The sequence below is a fragment of the Cherax quadricarinatus genome, chromosome 35 (assembly GCF_038502225.1).
Source record: "Cherax quadricarinatus isolate ZL_2023a chromosome 35, ASM3850222v1, whole genome shotgun sequence".
NCBI classification, from domain to species: domain Eukaryota; kingdom Metazoa; phylum Arthropoda; class Malacostraca; order Decapoda; family Parastacidae; genus Cherax; species Cherax quadricarinatus.
In genome coordinates this window covers 19,686,105-19,703,912 of record NC_091326.1, presented here as the reverse complement: position 1 = coordinate 19,703,912, position 17,808 = coordinate 19,686,105, and the positions used below count along the sequence as shown (strand labels likewise).

General features: G+C 37.9%; 1 protein-coding gene across 5 annotated transcripts in view; it reads left to right on the top strand.

Moving 5' to 3' along the window:
• Fcp1 (RNA polymerase II subunit A C-terminal domain phosphatase Fcp1) overlaps positions 1–14,759 on the top strand; it is a 180,904-nt gene extending 166,145 nt beyond the window's left edge. For 4 of the 5 annotated variants that reach the window (XM_070091419.1, XM_070091421.1, XM_070091422.1 and 1 more), the window contains one exon: positions 13,984–14,759. In XM_070091419.1, coding sequence (XP_069947520.1) covers positions 13,984–14,285 — 302 coding nt within the window. In that variant the 3' untranslated portion in view covers positions 14,286–14,759. The remainder of the gene's footprint in view (positions 1–13,983) is intronic. The other variant, XM_070091420.1, reaches the window with a different exon arrangement.
• Positions 14,760–17,808: the final 3,049 nt, after the last annotated feature.

Sequence of the window (17,808 nt, the reverse complement as noted above, 5' to 3'; positions counted from 1 at the left end):
CTTTGTCTCCACAGACTCCTAAGTGCACCACTCACTCTTTTTCCCTCATCAATTCTATGATTCACCTCATCTTTCATAGACCCATCCGCTGACACGTCCACTCCCAAATATCTGAATACATTCACCTCCTCCATACTCTCTCCCTCCAATCTGATATTCAATCTTTCATCACCTAATCTTTTTGTTATCCTCATAACCTTACTCTTTCCTGTATTCACCTTTAATTTTCTTCTTTTGCACACCCTACCAAATTCATCCACCAATCTCTGCAACTTCTCTTCAGAATCTCCCAAAAGCACAGTGTCATCAGCAAAGAGCAGCTGTGACAACTCCCACTTTGTGTGTGATTCTTTATCTTTTAACTCCACGCCTCTTGCCAAGACCCTCGCATTTACTTCTCTTACAACCCCATCTATAAATATATTAAACAACCACGGTGACATCACACATCCTTGTCTAAGGCCTACTTTTACTGGGAAAAAATTTCCCTCTTTCCTACATACTCTAACTTGAGCCTCACTATCCTCGTAAAAACTCTTCACTGCTTTCAGTAACCTACCTCCTACACCATACACTTGCAACATCTGCCACATTGCCCCCCTATCCACCCTGTCATATGCCTTTTCCAAATCCATAAATGCCACAAAGACCTCTTTAGCCTTATCTAAATACTGTTCACTTATATGTTTCACTGTAAACACCTGGTCCACACACCCCCTACCTTTCCTAAAGCCTCCTTGTTCATCTGCTATCCTATTCTCCGTCTTACTCTTAATTCTTTCAATTATAACTCTACCATACACTTTACCAGGTACACTCAACAGACTTATCCCCCTATAATTTTTGCACTCTCTTTTATCCCCTTTGCCTTTATACAAAGGAACTATGCATGCTCTCTGCCAATCCCTAGGTACCTTACCCTCTTCCATACATTTATTAAATAATTGCACCAACCACTCCAAAACTATATCCCCACCTGCTTTTAACATTTCTATCTTTATCCCATCAATCCCGGCTGCCTTACCCCCTTTCATTTTACCTACTGCCTCACGAACTTCCCCCACACTCACAACTGGCTCTTCCTCACTCCTACAAGATGTTATTCCTCCTTGCCCTATACACGAAATCACAGCTTCCCTATCTTCATCAACATTTAACAATTCCTCAAAATATTCCTTCCATCTTCCCAATACCTCTAACTCTCCATTTAATAACTCTCCTCTCCTATTTTTAACTGACAAATCCATTTGTTCTCTAGGCTTTCTTAACTTGTTAATCTCACTCCAAAACTTTTTCTTATTTTCAACAAAATTTGTTGATAACATCTCACCCACTCTCTCATTTGCTCTCTTTTTACATTGCTTCACCACTCTCTTAACTTCTCTCTTTTTCTCCATATACTCTTCCCTCCTTGCATCACTTCTACTTTGTAAAAACTTCTCATATGCTAACTTTTTCTCCCTTACTACTCTCTTTACATCATCATTCCACCAATCGCTCCTCTTCCCTCCTGCACCCACTTTCCTGTAACCACAAACTTCTGCTGAACACTCTAACACTACATTTTTAAACCTACCCCATACCTCTTCGACCCCATTGCCTATGCTCTCATTAGCCCATCTATCCTCCAATAGCTGTTTATATCTTACCCTAACTGCCTCCTCTTTTAGTTTATAAACCTTCACCTCTCTCTTCCCTGATGCTTCTATTCTCCTTGTATCCCATCTACCTTTTACTCTCAGTGTAGCTACAACTAGAAAGTGATCTGATATATCTGTGGCCCCTCTATAAACATGTACATCCTGAAGTCTACTCAACAGTCTTTTATCTACCAATACATAATCCAACAAACTACTGTCATTTCGCCCTACATCATATCGTGTATACTTATTTATCCTCTTTTTCTTAAAATATGTATTACCTATAACTAAACCCCTTTCTATACAAAGTTCAATCAAAGGGCTCCCATTATCATTTACACCTGGCACCCCAAACTTACCTACCACACCCTCTCTAAAAGTTTCTCCTACTTTAGCATTCAAGTCCCCTACCACAATTACTCTCTCACTTGGTTCAAAGGCTCCTATACATTCACTTAACATCTCCCAAAATCTCTCTCTCTCCTCTGCATTCCTCTCTTCTCCAGGTGCATACACGCTTATTATGACCCACTTCTCGCATCCAACCTTTACTTTAATCCACATAATTCTTGAATTTACACATTCATATTCTCTTTTCTCCTTCCATAACTGATCATTTAACATTACTGCTACCCCTTCCTTTGCTCTAACTCTCTCAGATACTCCAGATTTAATCCCATTTATTTCCCCCCACTGAAACTCTCCTACCCCCTTCAGCTTTGTTTCGCTTAGGGCCAGGACATCCAACTTCTTTTCATTCATAACATCAGCAATCATCTGTTTCTTGTCATCCGCACTACATCCACGCACATTTAAGCAACCCAGTTTTATAAAGTTTTTCTTCTTCTCTTTTTTAGTAATTGTATACAGGAGAAGGGGTTACTAGCCCATTGCTCCCGGCATTTTAGTCGCCTCATACGACACGCATGGCTTACGGAGGAAAGATTCTTTTCCACTTCCCCATGGACAATAGAAGAAATAAAAAAGAACAAGAGCTATTTAGAAAAAGGAGAAAAACCTAGATGTATGTATATATATATATGCATGTGCGTGTCTGTGAAGTGTGACCAAAGTGTAAGTAGGAGTAGCAAGATATCCCTGTTATCTTAGCGTGTTTATGAGACAGAAAAAGAAACCAGCAATCCTACCATCATGCAAAACAGTTACAGGTTTTTGTTTCACAGTCATCTGGCAGGACGGTAGTACTTCCCTGGGTGGTTGCTGTCTATAATGATATAATGGATGGTACAGGAGGCCTGGTCACAGACCGGGCCGCGGGGGCGCCGACCCCCGGAACTCCCTCCAGGTAAACTCCAGGTAAACAGGCGAGGTCTTACAGCTTATCACAAATTACAAAGATGAAGAGAGAGAGAGAGAAAGTAGGTAATATTGAGCATAAAATTAGAATTCTGACATACATCACATTAAACATGAGGTTCAAATTCAATGATAACTTCCACTTGAGTTAGTTCAGGCTACTGCCACCTAATGTACCTCACTGAAATAATAATATAGCAGACATCACAATGAATGCTGAAGACAACCTCTTACCCCAACCATAGATTGTAAACAGTATTATAAAAAAAAAAAAAAAAAAAATAAAAAAAAAAAAAAAAAAAAAAAAAAAAAAAAAAAAAAAAAAAAAAAAAAAAAAAACTAGGTAATGTTACAATGACAATGAGATAAATCACTCTGGTTGACTTCCTTGGTCCATCCTGGGTAACTCACACGTTACTATGTTATACATGTATGCAAGCATAAGTGTGCAGCTGTAGATAGATGAACCAGTACCTAAACAATCTCTTACACACGCGTTACTATGTATGACAAGTGTTACCAAGTACACCAAGTGTACACTTTATCACTTAGAATACACTTTTGTTGATGTAAATATAGGTGAGAGTGGTACACCGCTGGTCGTAATAAACACACTGAACTTCTCAAGGTCACACACTAGGCCCAGCTTCTGGAGTTACCAGCGTTTTAATGTGTTTATTATGTGTCAGTGCGTGTCTGCAGTCATTAAATTGGTGTATCAGAAGTTAAACACTACAATCCAGTTGATCAAATAGTCTAAAACAATTTACACAATGTATAACTAGAAGTATAATGATTGCAAATTGTTACTATTACAATTTTAACTAGGCGCTAGACCCACTAGATGAGATGGCAAGGAACATAGATGTTAACAGGCTGACTCTTGCTTAACACAGTTGAAAGGTAACCGAATTACTCAAGAGAGAAAGTATTCATGAAACTGAACATTATGCAGCAGTAAGCTTGTTCACAGTAAAAATACAAAGCATAAGTTACACACTCACACCACAGATGAACACTGCAATTTGAAATATTACTGGGAATTTAGACACTCGCAAGATGAGCGGAGTGCGGCACAGAGGACACGGGCACTCAAGCACCCATGTGGTCTGGCAAAAAACCGCCTCTAGACCACAAGCAAATAGAGGCGAACGGCTGAGTTCCAGTGAGACATTGCACTAGCATTGTTTTATAAGTAACAAGTCCCAAAACCACCATTTAGGCCGGGGTTCTTGCCAGATCTCATTTTCAGTAATTTTTTTTTTTTTCAGTAAATATTTTTTTAGGGTTTTTGGCGTACTAGTATGGCTTACACACCAGGGTTTTTGGCGTACTAGTATGGCTTATGCACCAGGGTTTTTGGCATACTAGTACGGCTTATGCACCAGGGTTTTTGGCGTACTAGTACGCCTAAATTCTAGCGCCCTCAAATCTAGTGAGAGAGAGCTGGTAGGCCTACATATGAAAGAATGGGCCTGTGTGGTCAATGTGCACGGTATAAAAAAAATCCTGCAGCACACAGTGCGTAATGAGAAAAAAAAAAAACTTTGACCGCGTTTTTGGATTAAAACATCGACTTTGCACTGTATTTTCGTATGGTATTTATTGTTGTATTCTAGTTTTCCTGGTCTCATTTTATAGAATGGAAGACATATTACAGAAATTGAGATTATTTTGACTGGTTTTACAAAGAAAACTACCTTGAAATTGTGCTCAAAGTAGCAGAAATGTTCGATTTTTACCAAAGTTCAAAAGTAAACAAATCATGCTATGCGTCCAATACACGTCAACTGGTGAGTCTAATATTCTTTCACAAGTGCACTGATAATATTTATACCATTTCTACACCAATGCAGTAGTCTACATAACAGTAAATCTTCTATTTTTTTGTGAGAATAAAAATTTTAAGTGGAAAGCAAAAGAATGTAAGAGGGGCATGGGGATGTGACTAATGAACAGAGGAAATGTTATTTTAGTGTCAGGAATGTCTTTCTTGTTTATTCTGGACCCTATTCAGAAATTGGCATCTTTTGAAATTTGTGTGAAATTGGTAAAATTGCTAAATTCTGACCACTGTATTGGATAGTTGAAATCGGTAAATGGGTGGTTTCTTGTACTCATTTGATAGAAAAAATGGAGTTCTAGCGAAATAGCTATGATTTTTGTCGACTACATTGGAATTGGCCGAAAATAGGGCTCAAAGTGGGCAAAATCGCCGATGCGTAAACATCGTTGAGACCGCTAACTTCGTGAGAGCATAATTCTGTAAATTTTCCATCAAATTTCATACTTTTGGTGTCATTATGATCGAGAAAAGATTCTCTATATTTTCATAAAAAAAAATAATTTTTTTTTTTAATTTGGCCGACCCTGAGAACAAGTCTCCGAGAGGGCCTGTCGACCCTGAAAGGGTTAATTGAGCTATGTGTAGAAAGATGTTTGGTAATAAGTAATACATATTTTATGAAAAAGAGGATAAATAGGTATACAACATATGATATAGCACATAATGAAAGTTTTGTTTATTAGATTATGTATTGGTGGATAAAAGGTTGATAGGTAGGCTTGAGGTTGTACATGTTTATAGAGGAGTAACTGATATATCGGATCATTATTTAGTTGTAGCTACAGTTAGATGGGATGAAAGGAATATGGAAACAAGTAAGAGAGAGGCAAAAGTGTATGAACTAAGGGAGGAGTAAGTTAGGGTGAGATATAAGCAACTATTGGCAGAAGGGTGGGCTAGTGCAAGTATGAGTAGTCAGAGGTTGAAAAGGGTTGGAATATTTTAAAAAATGCACTATTAGAATGTGGGGCAGAAGTTTGTGGCTATAGGAGGGTGGATGCAGGAGGAAAGAGGAGTGATTGGTGGAATGATGAAGAAAAGGGTGTGATAAGAGACAAAGGTAGCTTACGAGAGGTTTTTGCAAAGCAGATGTGTTATAAGAGCAGAGTATATGGAGATTAAAAGAAAGGTACAGAGAGTGCATAAGGAGAGCAGATGATAGAATGGGAGAGGCACTATCAAGAAATTTTGATGGAAACAAAAAATTTTGGAGTGAGATAAACAAGTTAAGAAAGCATAGGAAACAAATGGATTTGTCAGTTAAAAGCAGAATAGGGGAGTTAGTAGATGGGGAGCTGGAGGTATTGGGTAGATGGCATGAATATTTTGAGGAACTTATAAATGTCAGTGAAGTTAGGGAGGCGGTCATTTCATGCACTGCTCAGGGAGGTATAACATCTTTCGGGAGCGAAGAATAGCAGGATGTGAGTGTGGGGGAGGTGTGTGAAGTATTATGTAGAATGAAAGGGGGTAAAGCAGCAGGAACTGACAGGATCATGACAGAAATTTTAAAAGCAGGGGAGGATATAGTGTTGGAGTGGTTGATATTTTTTATAATACATGTATTTAAGAGGGGAAGGTACTTAGGGATTGTCAGAGAGCATGTATAGTTCTTTTTATATAAAGGGAAGGGGGACAAAAGAGATAGTAAAAATTATAGAGGAATACGTTTACTGAGTATACCAGGAAAAGTGCACAGTAAGGTTGTTATCAGAAGAATTAGAGGTACAACAGAGAGTAGGATTGTGGATGAGCAAGAAGGCGTTAGAGCGGGTAGGGGATGTGGAGCTCAAGTGTTTACGTGGAAGCATATATGTGAACAGTATTTAGATAAAGGTACAGAAGTTTTCATTGCATTTGTGGTTTTAGAAAAGGCATATGATAGAGTGGATAGGGGAGCAGTGTGGCAGATGTTGCAGGTATATGGAATAGGTAGTAAGTTACTAAATGCTGTAAAGAGTTATGAGGCTCAGGTTGGGGGTGTGTAAAAGAGAGGGAGATTACTTCTCAGTAAAAGTAGGTCTTAGACAGGGATATGTAATGTCACCATGGTTGTTTGATATATTTATAAATGGGGTTGTAAAAGAAGTAAATGCTAGGGTGTTGGGGAGACGAGTGGGATTAAATTATGGGGAATCAAATACAAAATGGGAATTGACACAGTTACTTTTTGCTGATGATACTGTGCTTATGGGTGATTCTAAAGAAAAGTTGCAAAGGTTAGTGGACGAGTTTGGGTAAAGGTAGAAAGTTGAAAGTGAACATAGATAAGAGTAAGGTGATGAGGGTATCAAATGATTTAGATAAAGAAAAATTGGATATCTTTTTGGAGAGAGGGAGTATGGAAGAGGTGAATGTTTTCAGATATTTGGGAGTTGATGTGTCAGTGGATGGTTTTATGAAGGATGAGGTTAACCACAAAATTGATGAGGGAAAAAAGGTGAGTGATGCATTGAGGTATGTGTGGAGACAAAGAAAAAAAACAAATAATGGAGGCAAAGAAGGGAATGTATGAAAGTATAGTGGTACCAACACTCTTATATGGGTGTGAAGCTTGGGTTGTAAATGCTGCAGCGAGGAGACGGTTGGAGGCAGTGGAGATGTCCTGTCTAAGGGCAATGTGTGGTGTAAATATTATGCAGAGAATTCGAAGTGTGGAAATTAGGAGAATGTGCGGAGTTAATAAAATTATTAGTCAGAGGACTGAAGAGGGGTTGTTGAGGTGGTTTGGTCATTTAGTGAGAATGGATCAAAGTAGAATGATATGGAGAATGTATAAATCTGTAGGGAAAGAAAGGCAGGGTAGGGGTCGTCCTCGAAAAGGTTGGAGGGAGGGAGTAAAGCAGGTTTTGTGGGCGAGGGGCTTGAACTTCCAGCAAGCGTGCATGAGCATGTTGGATAGGAGTGAATGGAGACAAATGGTTTCTGGGACCTGATGAGCTGTTGGAGTGTGAGTAGGGTAATATTTAGTGAAGGGATTCAGGGAAACCGATTATTTTTATATAGCTGGACTTGAGTTCTGGAAATGGGAAGTACAATGCGTCCACTTTAAAGGAGGGGTTTGGGATATTGGCAGTTTTGGAGGGATGTGTAAAAGGATGGTAGATACAGTAGGGCCCCGCTTTACGGCGTTTTGCCTTATGGCATTCTGCTAATACAGCTATACGGCAAGCGGTCTTTCAATTACGGCGCCCCCCACCCAGTTTGTTTACATTCTCCGTGACCACATCTATTATGTCTGGAAACTTTCCAAAATTTCAAGTGTTTTATAGTTATTGTGCATTTTATATGTACTCTGATAATTTTACTTGTGTACCTGTACCTAAATATACTTACACACTGTGCTGGTGTGCAGGTACACATTAAAATCACTAAGTCTCTCTACTTATGACGCCAATAGTACGTAATAATCATCACCCTTGGGCACATTAAATGTCTTATTTTACATTAATATAGGCATTTTCGTTAATCCATCTATGATATTTTCCTCAAAATTATATAAGAAACATGTTACATAGCATATAAACATGATACATTCACTAACAGAAAAAAATTAACGTAAATATGAGATTTGTTTACAAAGCGGCTGTGTAGGTAGTGTCGGAAGAATTACGTTTTCTCTAGTCAAACACTGGGGGATACCTGTATAAGAATATTCCTTTTGTATGCCTTCACTCTATATATAGCAATTCACGACCCTTGTTGGTTTAGCGCTTTTTTATTATGATGATAATAATAATATCATCATCTTCACTCTAAAAATGGTGTGTTGCATGAGAATGGGAGTGTTGCTGTTTGTTTATTCTGTACTAACTTGTACAACTTGTACACAGTGGAAGAGTATTTGTATTGTGAGGTAATTATTATTATAATAAAAAACATATTGTGAGGTATAAGTTTTACAAACTCTTACAAATGTACGTGAATGAACTAAAAGCAGACACACATTAATACACATTTATTTTGCCTGACAAAGTGATCACCCACTACCTGTTCAGTTTGTGTTCTTACAGTGTCTGAACTCCGTATCTCGTTCTCTCTCTCGTTTACTCTTTCGTTAACTAGATGGCTCTCATTGACGATGGCATCTAAGCTTAGCTGTGATAAAGGACCCCAATGGAAATAAGTCACTCTGTCTGACTTTTTGGGTTATCCTTGGTTCTCTACACATATGCTGCTATGTATGATAATCTGTGTAACTGTATTTGTGTATACCTGAATAAACTTACTTAAAAAGAGGAGTCGGAAGCCTCTTGCTTTAAGTGCCAAGTTAGAGGATGATAGTGTGCCATTCTGATTTTATTCAATAAACACCCTGCCACTTACCTCTCACACGTTAATATTAATATTTTAAGGTAAGTAATAAGTGTACTCTCTGTGTATCTTACCTTTTATTTTTTTTCCCCTATTTCTATTGCTAACTTGTTGTCTGGCATTTATTGCATATTTTATATGTGCTCTGATAATAATTCTTGTGGACCTGTGTGGTAGCCAGGTGGAGGGATAACATTACGTTTTCTCTGCTCAGCCACCAGAGAAAACATGTATGAATCTGTGTTTGGCCCAGCCACTCCCCCACTCCGCTTTTGTTTACAATTTTCGGCATAAATTATTCATTACTTTTTGTTTATGATGGCATCTAAAGGTAGTTGTTAGAAACGATTAAATTCAGTGAACAAGGTATGTCGATGCTAATAATATGGCTCTGGGCCACAGTGTAGGTAGCCGGTAGGTGTAGCCCAGGCAGGCTACACCTACTGGCTACCTACACTGACTTCCTACAAATAAATACTACTCACCTCTCTTCCTATATTAAGAATACACATATTTTATGGTAAATAATGAGTGTACTGTGTGTGTATTTCAACTCTGGGATGCTTTAAATCTTGTATATTAACCCTTTGACTGTTTTGGTCGTATATATACGTCTTACAAGCCAGTGTTTCAGACGTATATATACTCAATAATTCTAGCGGCTTCAAATCGAGCGGAAGAAAGCTGGTAGGCCTACATGTGAGAGAATGGGTCTGTGTGGTCAGTGTGCACCACATAAAAAAAATCCTGCAGCACACAGTGTGTAATGAGAAAAAAAAAACTGATCGTTTTTTTGGATTAAAACGCCGACTTTGAGGTGTATTTTCGTATAGTATTTATCGATGTATTTGCGTTTTCATGGTCTTAGGTGATAAAATGGAAAACATATTACAGAAATAGAGATGATTTTCATTACTTTGACGATGAAAACGACCTTGAAACTGAGCTCAAAATAGCGGAAATGTTCGATTTTTACCAATGTTCAGGAGTAAACAAATCACACCACACGTCCAATACATGTCAACTGGGGAGTCTAATATTCTTTCACTAGTGCACTGATATTATTTATATTATTTTTACAATAATGCAGTAGTCTGCATAACAGTAAATTTTGTATTTTTTTGTATGAATAAAAAATCAAAATAGAAAGCAATAATAATATAAGAGGGGCCTAGAGTTGTGACTAATGAACAGAGGATATGTTATTTTAGTGCCAAGAATGTCTACCTTGCTTATTCTGGACCCTATTTTGAAATTGGCATCTTTTTTAGTTTGCGTGAAATTGGCCAAATTGCCAATTTCTGACCACAATATTGGGTAGTCCAAATTGGTAAATGGGCAGTTTCTTGTACTCAGCTGATAGATAAAATGGAGTTCTAAAGAAATAGCTATGAGTTTGGTCAACTGGAAAAACGGAATTGGCTGAAAATAGGGCTCAAAGTCGGCGAAATCGCCGATACGCATATGTCGCTGAGACCGCTAACTTTGCAGGAGCGTAATTCCATGAGTTTTCGACCAAATTTCGAACTTTTGGTGTCATTACCATCGGGAAAAGATTCTCTATCATTTCATAAGAATTTTTTTTTTTTTTTTTTTTTTAAAAAATTTAGCGACATAGAATGACAGTTTCAGAAAGGGGCCTGAAACAGTCAAAGGGTTAAGTATGAGATAGGGAGCTAGGGCTACCTACACCTGACTTCCTACAAATAAGTACTACTCACCTCTCACCCTACATTAAGATTACAAATACTTTAAGATAAGTAATGAATGTATTTTACTTTGTGTTTTTAATGCCGAGTTCTATTACTAACTTAATATAATTTAGTGTAAACTTGTTGTCTGGCATTTATATGCATTTATAAAAGGAAAAAATGGCGTTCCGCTTTCCAGCGATGTCTGCTTTCTGGCGATAGCCTGGAACCTAACTCGCCGTATAAGTGGGGCCCTACTGTATATAATTGGGGCCCTGATATTATATTCTTTATGGAGTGTATATTATTATTTCAGGTCACTTTTTATATCTTTATATATGCTTCTAAACTGTTTTATCTGGGCACCTCTGCAAAAACAGTTATTATGTATGAGTGAGGTCAAAGTGTTGAATGATGATGAAAGTATTTTTGTTTTGGGGATTTTCTTTTTTTTGGGTCACCCTACCTAGGTGGGAGATGGCTGACTTGTTGAAAAAAAAAATAACGTGGAAATGTACCAGAATATAGTGGTACTAGCACATTTATATGGTTGTGAGGCATGTGCTTTGAACCTTGCAGAAGGAAGCTGAAGGCGGTGCAGATGTCATGTTTGAGAGCAATGTGTAGTGTGAATGTTATGCATGGAAGTGTAGAAATTATAAGATGGAGTATGGTTACCAAGGTATTATTCAGGTAGCTGAGTAGGGGTTGTTGAGGCAATTTGAGCATTTAGACATGATGGAGCAAAATAGGAAGGTCTAGAGGGTGTATAAATCTGGTGTAGAAGGAAGGAGAACGGGGTTGTCCCCGTACCCCTTCCTTCTTAGTGCTTCCTTCTGAGTGCTCAAAAAAAGTTTTGGATTTTGGACATGGAATACTCATACACAAATAACCCGCACATAAAAGAGAGAAGCTTACGACGACGTTTCGGTCCGACGTGGACCATTGACAAAGTCACACTAACCAGAAGTGGAGCAGGATGGCTATATATATAGGCAGGAAGAGGTGGGAGTAGTAGTAGTAGTACAAGAATGGTATATAATACCGACAAGGTGAAATTAAGACACATGGGCAACACCCGGGCATCCCTATCATAGACGTTTCGTCATCCAGCCAGCCACTGGATGGCGAAACGTGTAGTACTTTAACCCCTTGACTGTTTCAGTTGTATATATATGTCTTACAAGCCAATATGTTTGATGTATGTAAACTCAAAAATTCTAGTGGCTTCAAATCAAGCAGGAGAAAGCTGGTAGGCCCACATGTGAGAGAATGGGTCTGTGTGGTCAGTGTGTGCAGTATAAAAAAAATCCTGCAGCAAGCAGTGCATAATGAGAAAACAAAAAACTCTGACAATGTTTTTGGATTAAAATGCTGACTTTGAGGTGTATTTCATATAGTTTTTATGTTATACAGTGGACCCCCGGTTTACGATATTATTTCATTCCAGAAGTATGTTCAGGTGCCAGTACTGACCGAATTTGTTCCCATAAGGAATATTGTGAATTAGATTAATCCATTACAGACCCCCCAGACATACACATACAAACGCACTTACATAAATACACTTACATAATTGGTCGCATTGGGAGCTGATCGTAAACCGGGGGTCCACTGTATTCTCATTTTCGTAGTCACATTTGATAGAATCGTAAACATATTATAGAAATGGAGGTGATTTTGATTGGTTTTACTATGAAATGGAGCTCAAAGTAGGGTAAATATTTGATTTTTGCCGATGTTCAAGAGAAAAACAAATTACGTCATTGTCCAATGAATGTCCAACTAGCCATTCTAATATGCAGTTATGAATGGGTTGACATTATTTATACAATTGTTACAATATTGCAGTAGTCTGCATAACAGTAAATCTTCTGTTTTTTGTTTGAATAAAAATTCAAAATAGAAAGCAAGAGTAATATCAGAGGAGCCTGGAGACATGATAGATGAACAAAGAAAATGTTATTTTTGAGCCAGGAATGTCTGCATTGTTCATTCTGGACCCTGTTTTGAAATTGGCATATTTTTTAATTTGTGTGAAATTGACCAAATTGCCAATTTCTGACCACTTTATTGGGTAGTTCAAATCGGTAAATGGGCAGTTTCTTGTACTAAATCGATAAAACAAATGGGGTTCTAAAGAAATAGTTATGAGTTTGGTTGACTGGAATAATGGAATTAACCTAAAATAGGGGTCAAAGTGGGTTATCGCCGCTTTGTAAATATCACCGAGGTTGCTAACTTGAGAGTGAGAGTATAATTCCGTAAGTTTTCCATCAAATTTCATACTTTTGGTGTCATTACCATTGGGAACCCCTCAAGGAAGGTTCCTTGATGTTGGTCTCTTGTAAGATCTTGCTCCATCAAATTAAAATGCCTTCCACATACTGTATTCCTCCGGGTTTGTCATAATACCATTGGGAAAAGATTCTCTGTCATTTTATAAGTTTTTTTTTTTTTTTTCTCAAATATTTTGTGACACCAGGAGACACCTCAGGATTTGGGGTTGCGACAGTCATAGGGTTAAATTCATGAAAATTATAATTAGAAAAATTAAAAATGTATTTTTTTTGTATTCCAGAATCCTTAAAATGTTGTTGTTCAGTAATGTAGTTTTTTCTGCTATATGAGACAGCCTCCACCATGGCTATCTTAATCTGACCAATCTGAGATTTTTTTTATAATAATATGTATTGCCTTATTGGAAAATGCTGATACAGGTGGGCCCCACTTAAGAGTGCCTCATATTATGGTGTTTCACTAATGCAGCAGTTTCCATTTATACCCATTGTTCATTTGTTTGGACTTCCTACAGTCATATTCAGTACTTGCTATAAGCTAAGGACAAAAATATTTTAAGGTAAGCAATGTGTGCACTGTATATACATTTTTCTAGGCCTAGCTCTATTGCTCACTTAATATTTGATAGTGTAAACATGTTATCAGGCTTTCATATACATTTGAAATTGAAAAAAGCTGTTTCACTTTACATCTATTTTTGTTTTACAGCAGTAACCTAGAACCTAACCTGCTGAATAAGTGGGGCCAGTCTGTACATGCTTTATTTTCCCTTTGTTTTTTATAAAATTACAAGACTATCCTTTTACAAGAGTTATTGCTAGCATAATTTATATTTACATAATTTAATTTTTTTTTTAATTTTCATGTGTTGAAGATGATTCGGATGAAGATGAGGAAGGGGACATCTCAGGAGATGAATCAACATCATCTAATGGAGAAAATGATGATGATGATGATGATGGGGAAGGTCCTGATAGAAAAAAGCATAAAGGAACTGATCAAGAAATGAGTACAAATGCAGAGGAAGACGATATGGATAATGAGGATGAACTTTCCAGTGCTCAGTTCAAACAGAGTTGTGGTTTACCAAGTGATGAGAGTGATGATGGGGAAAGTGGTGATGATGAAGGAGATTTAAGTCAGATGGGGGCTGATCTTGAGAGTATGTTAGGTTAGCTGAAGCTAACATGTACAAATGAGTTATTATGAACACCTAATAACACTAGCTTATGAATGTTCAAAATCAGTGATAACCCATTTAAAATTCAGGGACATGGTTTATGATTCTTGTGACAGTTGTTTTGCAGTTATTTCGTTTGGTTATCATCTTTGTATCATGAGTATCTCAGTTGAAACTTTCTGATTTAATGGCCATTAAAGTGTTCCAGAACTATCAAATAAGTGTTGTGAAAACAGTTATACAGTAATAAATTGTCACTCTTCACAGATAATTTTTAATAGCAGAGATACATTATTTTTACATGCAGGAAAATTGCTATTATAGGTCTTAATTATGGAGAAATTTTTATAAATTTTAATAAAGAATATATTTATTTTTTTCATTTTAAAAAAAATGTGATCATAGTATAGCAAGGAAAGAAATGTTTTTATATGACTTGTTTTTGTCCTCAAGTATATGAAAATTATAAATTTCTTTTATTAACACCCTTAACTCGTATTACATGAATATATATTTGACAAGCTAATTATCCAACAGACCAACACAGCATTCAGATCTCAGTTTTGCACAGATAACATAAATTATGAACTTCATTTTTCAAAGATTGGAGAAATTAAATTGTGTAATCAGGCTAAAAAAAAGTCTTTCAGGTTACTCTTATACTGTAACTATTAATGAAATAAATTGGTGATTGCAATAATTCTTCGGTGGAAATAGCTAATGAGTAGATAGTCCTGTTCTGATAACATTGTTTTTTTTTTTTATTAACACATCAGCCGTTTCTCACCAAGGCAGGGTGGCCTGAAAAATAAAAACTTTGATCATCATTCACTCCATCACTGTCTTGCCAGAGGCATACTTATACTGCAGTTATAAAACTGCAACATAAATACCCTCCTTCAGAGTGCTGGCACTGTACTTCCCATCTCCCGGAATCAAGTCCGGCCTGCCAGTTTCCCTGAATCCCTTCATAAATGTTATCTTGCTTACACTCCAACAGCACGTCAAGTCCTAAAAACCATTTATCTCCATTCACTCCTATCAAACACGTTCATGCACGCTTGCTGGAAGTCCAAGCACCTCGTGCACAAAACCTCCTTTACTCCTTCCAACCTTTCCTAGGCCAACCCCTACCCTGCCTTCCCTCCACTACAGATTTATACATTCTCAAAGTCATTCTATATTGTTTCATCATCTCTGCATGTCCAAACCATCTCAATAACCCCTCCTCAGCCCTCTGGATAATAGTTTTGGTAATCCCACACCTCCTCCTCATCTCCAAACTATGGATTCTCTGCATTATACAGTGGACCCCTGCCTTATGAACCCATCGCGTTACGTTAAATCCACCATACAAAGCATTTGAACGCAAAAATTTTGCCTCTCCTCACAAAAAACTCGCCTTACGTGATTGGTCCGGGACGCATCCCACGAGTGGCATCAGCGCCAGTGTTTACAAGCCAGCCAGTGCAGTCGCATCTACACATACATTCGGTACATTTCACATTATCCCAGTGTTGTTAGTGCTTGTAACTTCAAAATAAGTCACCATGGACCCCAAGAAAGCTTCTAGTGCCATCCCTAAGGTAAAAAGGGCGAGAATTAGTATGGAATTGAAAAAAGAGATTAAGGAAATGTGTGCAAAGTGAGTTGAACTGCAAACCTTTACAGATGAAAATCACCCTGACACAGCTACTGCAAGCAGTGTTGGCAACCTGTACAATGACAATGTTATGGCCCATTTTAGGAAAGTCTTAAAGGAATGGGAGGTACAGAGCTCTGTGGACAGATTTGTTGTGCGACAGAGGTCCAATGACTCAAGCTGGTCCTAGTAGCATTAAAAGAAGGGAAGTAACCCCAGAAAAGGACTTGCTACCTCAAGTCCTAATGGAAGGGGATTCCCCTTCTAAACAATAACTTCCACACTCCCCTCTTCCTATCCCATCAGTCATCACCAGATCTTCAACAAAGGTAAGTGTCATGTATTCTATTCTTAGTAGAGTAGTAATTGTGCATGTCTTCTTCAGTTTGTGTGTATTAAAATTAATATTTCATGTGCTAAAAAATTTTTTTTTTCATACTCTGGGGTATCAGGAACGGATTAATTTGATTTCCATTATTTTTTATGGGGAAAATCAATTCGGCTAACGATAATTTTGGCTCACGATGAGCTCTCAGGAACTGATTAATATCGTAAGGCGTGGGTCCACTGTATTCACACTACATCACACGACATCTCCACTGCCTCCAGCCTTCTCCTTGTTGCAACATTCACAACCCATGCCTCACACCCTCACACCCACACAAGAGTGTTGGTATAACTATACTCTCATACATTCCACTCTTTGCTTTCATGAATAAAGTTTTTTGTCTCCACAGACTCCTCAGTGCACCACTCACCTTTTTTTCCTCGTCAGTTCTATGATTCACCTCATTCTTTATAGACCCATCTCCTGACACCTCCACTCCCAAATATCTAAACACATTAACCTCCTCCATACTCTCTCCCTCCATTCTGATATCCAATCTTCTGTCACCTAATTTTTTTTGTTATCCTCATCACCTTACTCTTTCCTATATTCACTTTTAATTTCCTTCTTTTACATACCCTACCAAACTCATCAACCAGCCTCTGCAACTTCTCTTCAGAATCTCCCAAAAGCACAGTGTCATCAGCAAAGAGCAACTGTGACAACTCCTACTTGGTGTTAGATTCTTTATCTTTTAATCCCACACCTCTTGCCAACACCCAAGCATTCACTTCTCTTACAACTCCATCTATAAATATATTGAACAACCATGATGACATCACACATCTCTGTCTACGGGCCTACTTTTACTGGAAATAATCTCCCTCTCGCCTACATATTCTAACCTGAGCCTCACTTTCCTCGTAAAAACTTTTCACCACTTGGAATAACCTACCTCCTATTCCATACATATACAACATCTGCCACTTTGCCCCCACCCTATGTACCCTATCATATACCTAGAGAGTATACCCGGAGAGGGTTTCAGGGTCGACGTCCCCGCGGTCCGGTCTGTGACCAGGCCTCATGGTGGATCAGGGCATGATCAGTTTTCCAAATCCATAAATGCCACAAAAACCTCTTTACCCTTATCTAAATACTGTTCACCTATATGTTTCACTGCAAACACTTGGTCTAAACCCCCTACCTTTCCTAAAGCCTCCTTGTTCATCTGCTGTCCTGCTCTCCACCTTACTCATAATTCTTTCAATAATAACTCTACCATACACTTTACCAGGTATACTCAGTAGACATTTTTTTTCTCTCTCAACAAGTTGGCCGTCTCCCACCGAGGCAGGGTGACCCAAAAAGTAAGAAAATCCCCAAAAAGATACTTTCATCATCATTCAACACTTTCACCTCACTCATACATAATCACTGTTTTGAAGTGGTGCCCAGATACCACAGTTTAGAAGTGTGTGTGTGTGTATATATATATATATATTATATTTTTTTTTTTTTTTTTTTTTCCAACAAGTCGGTCGTCTCC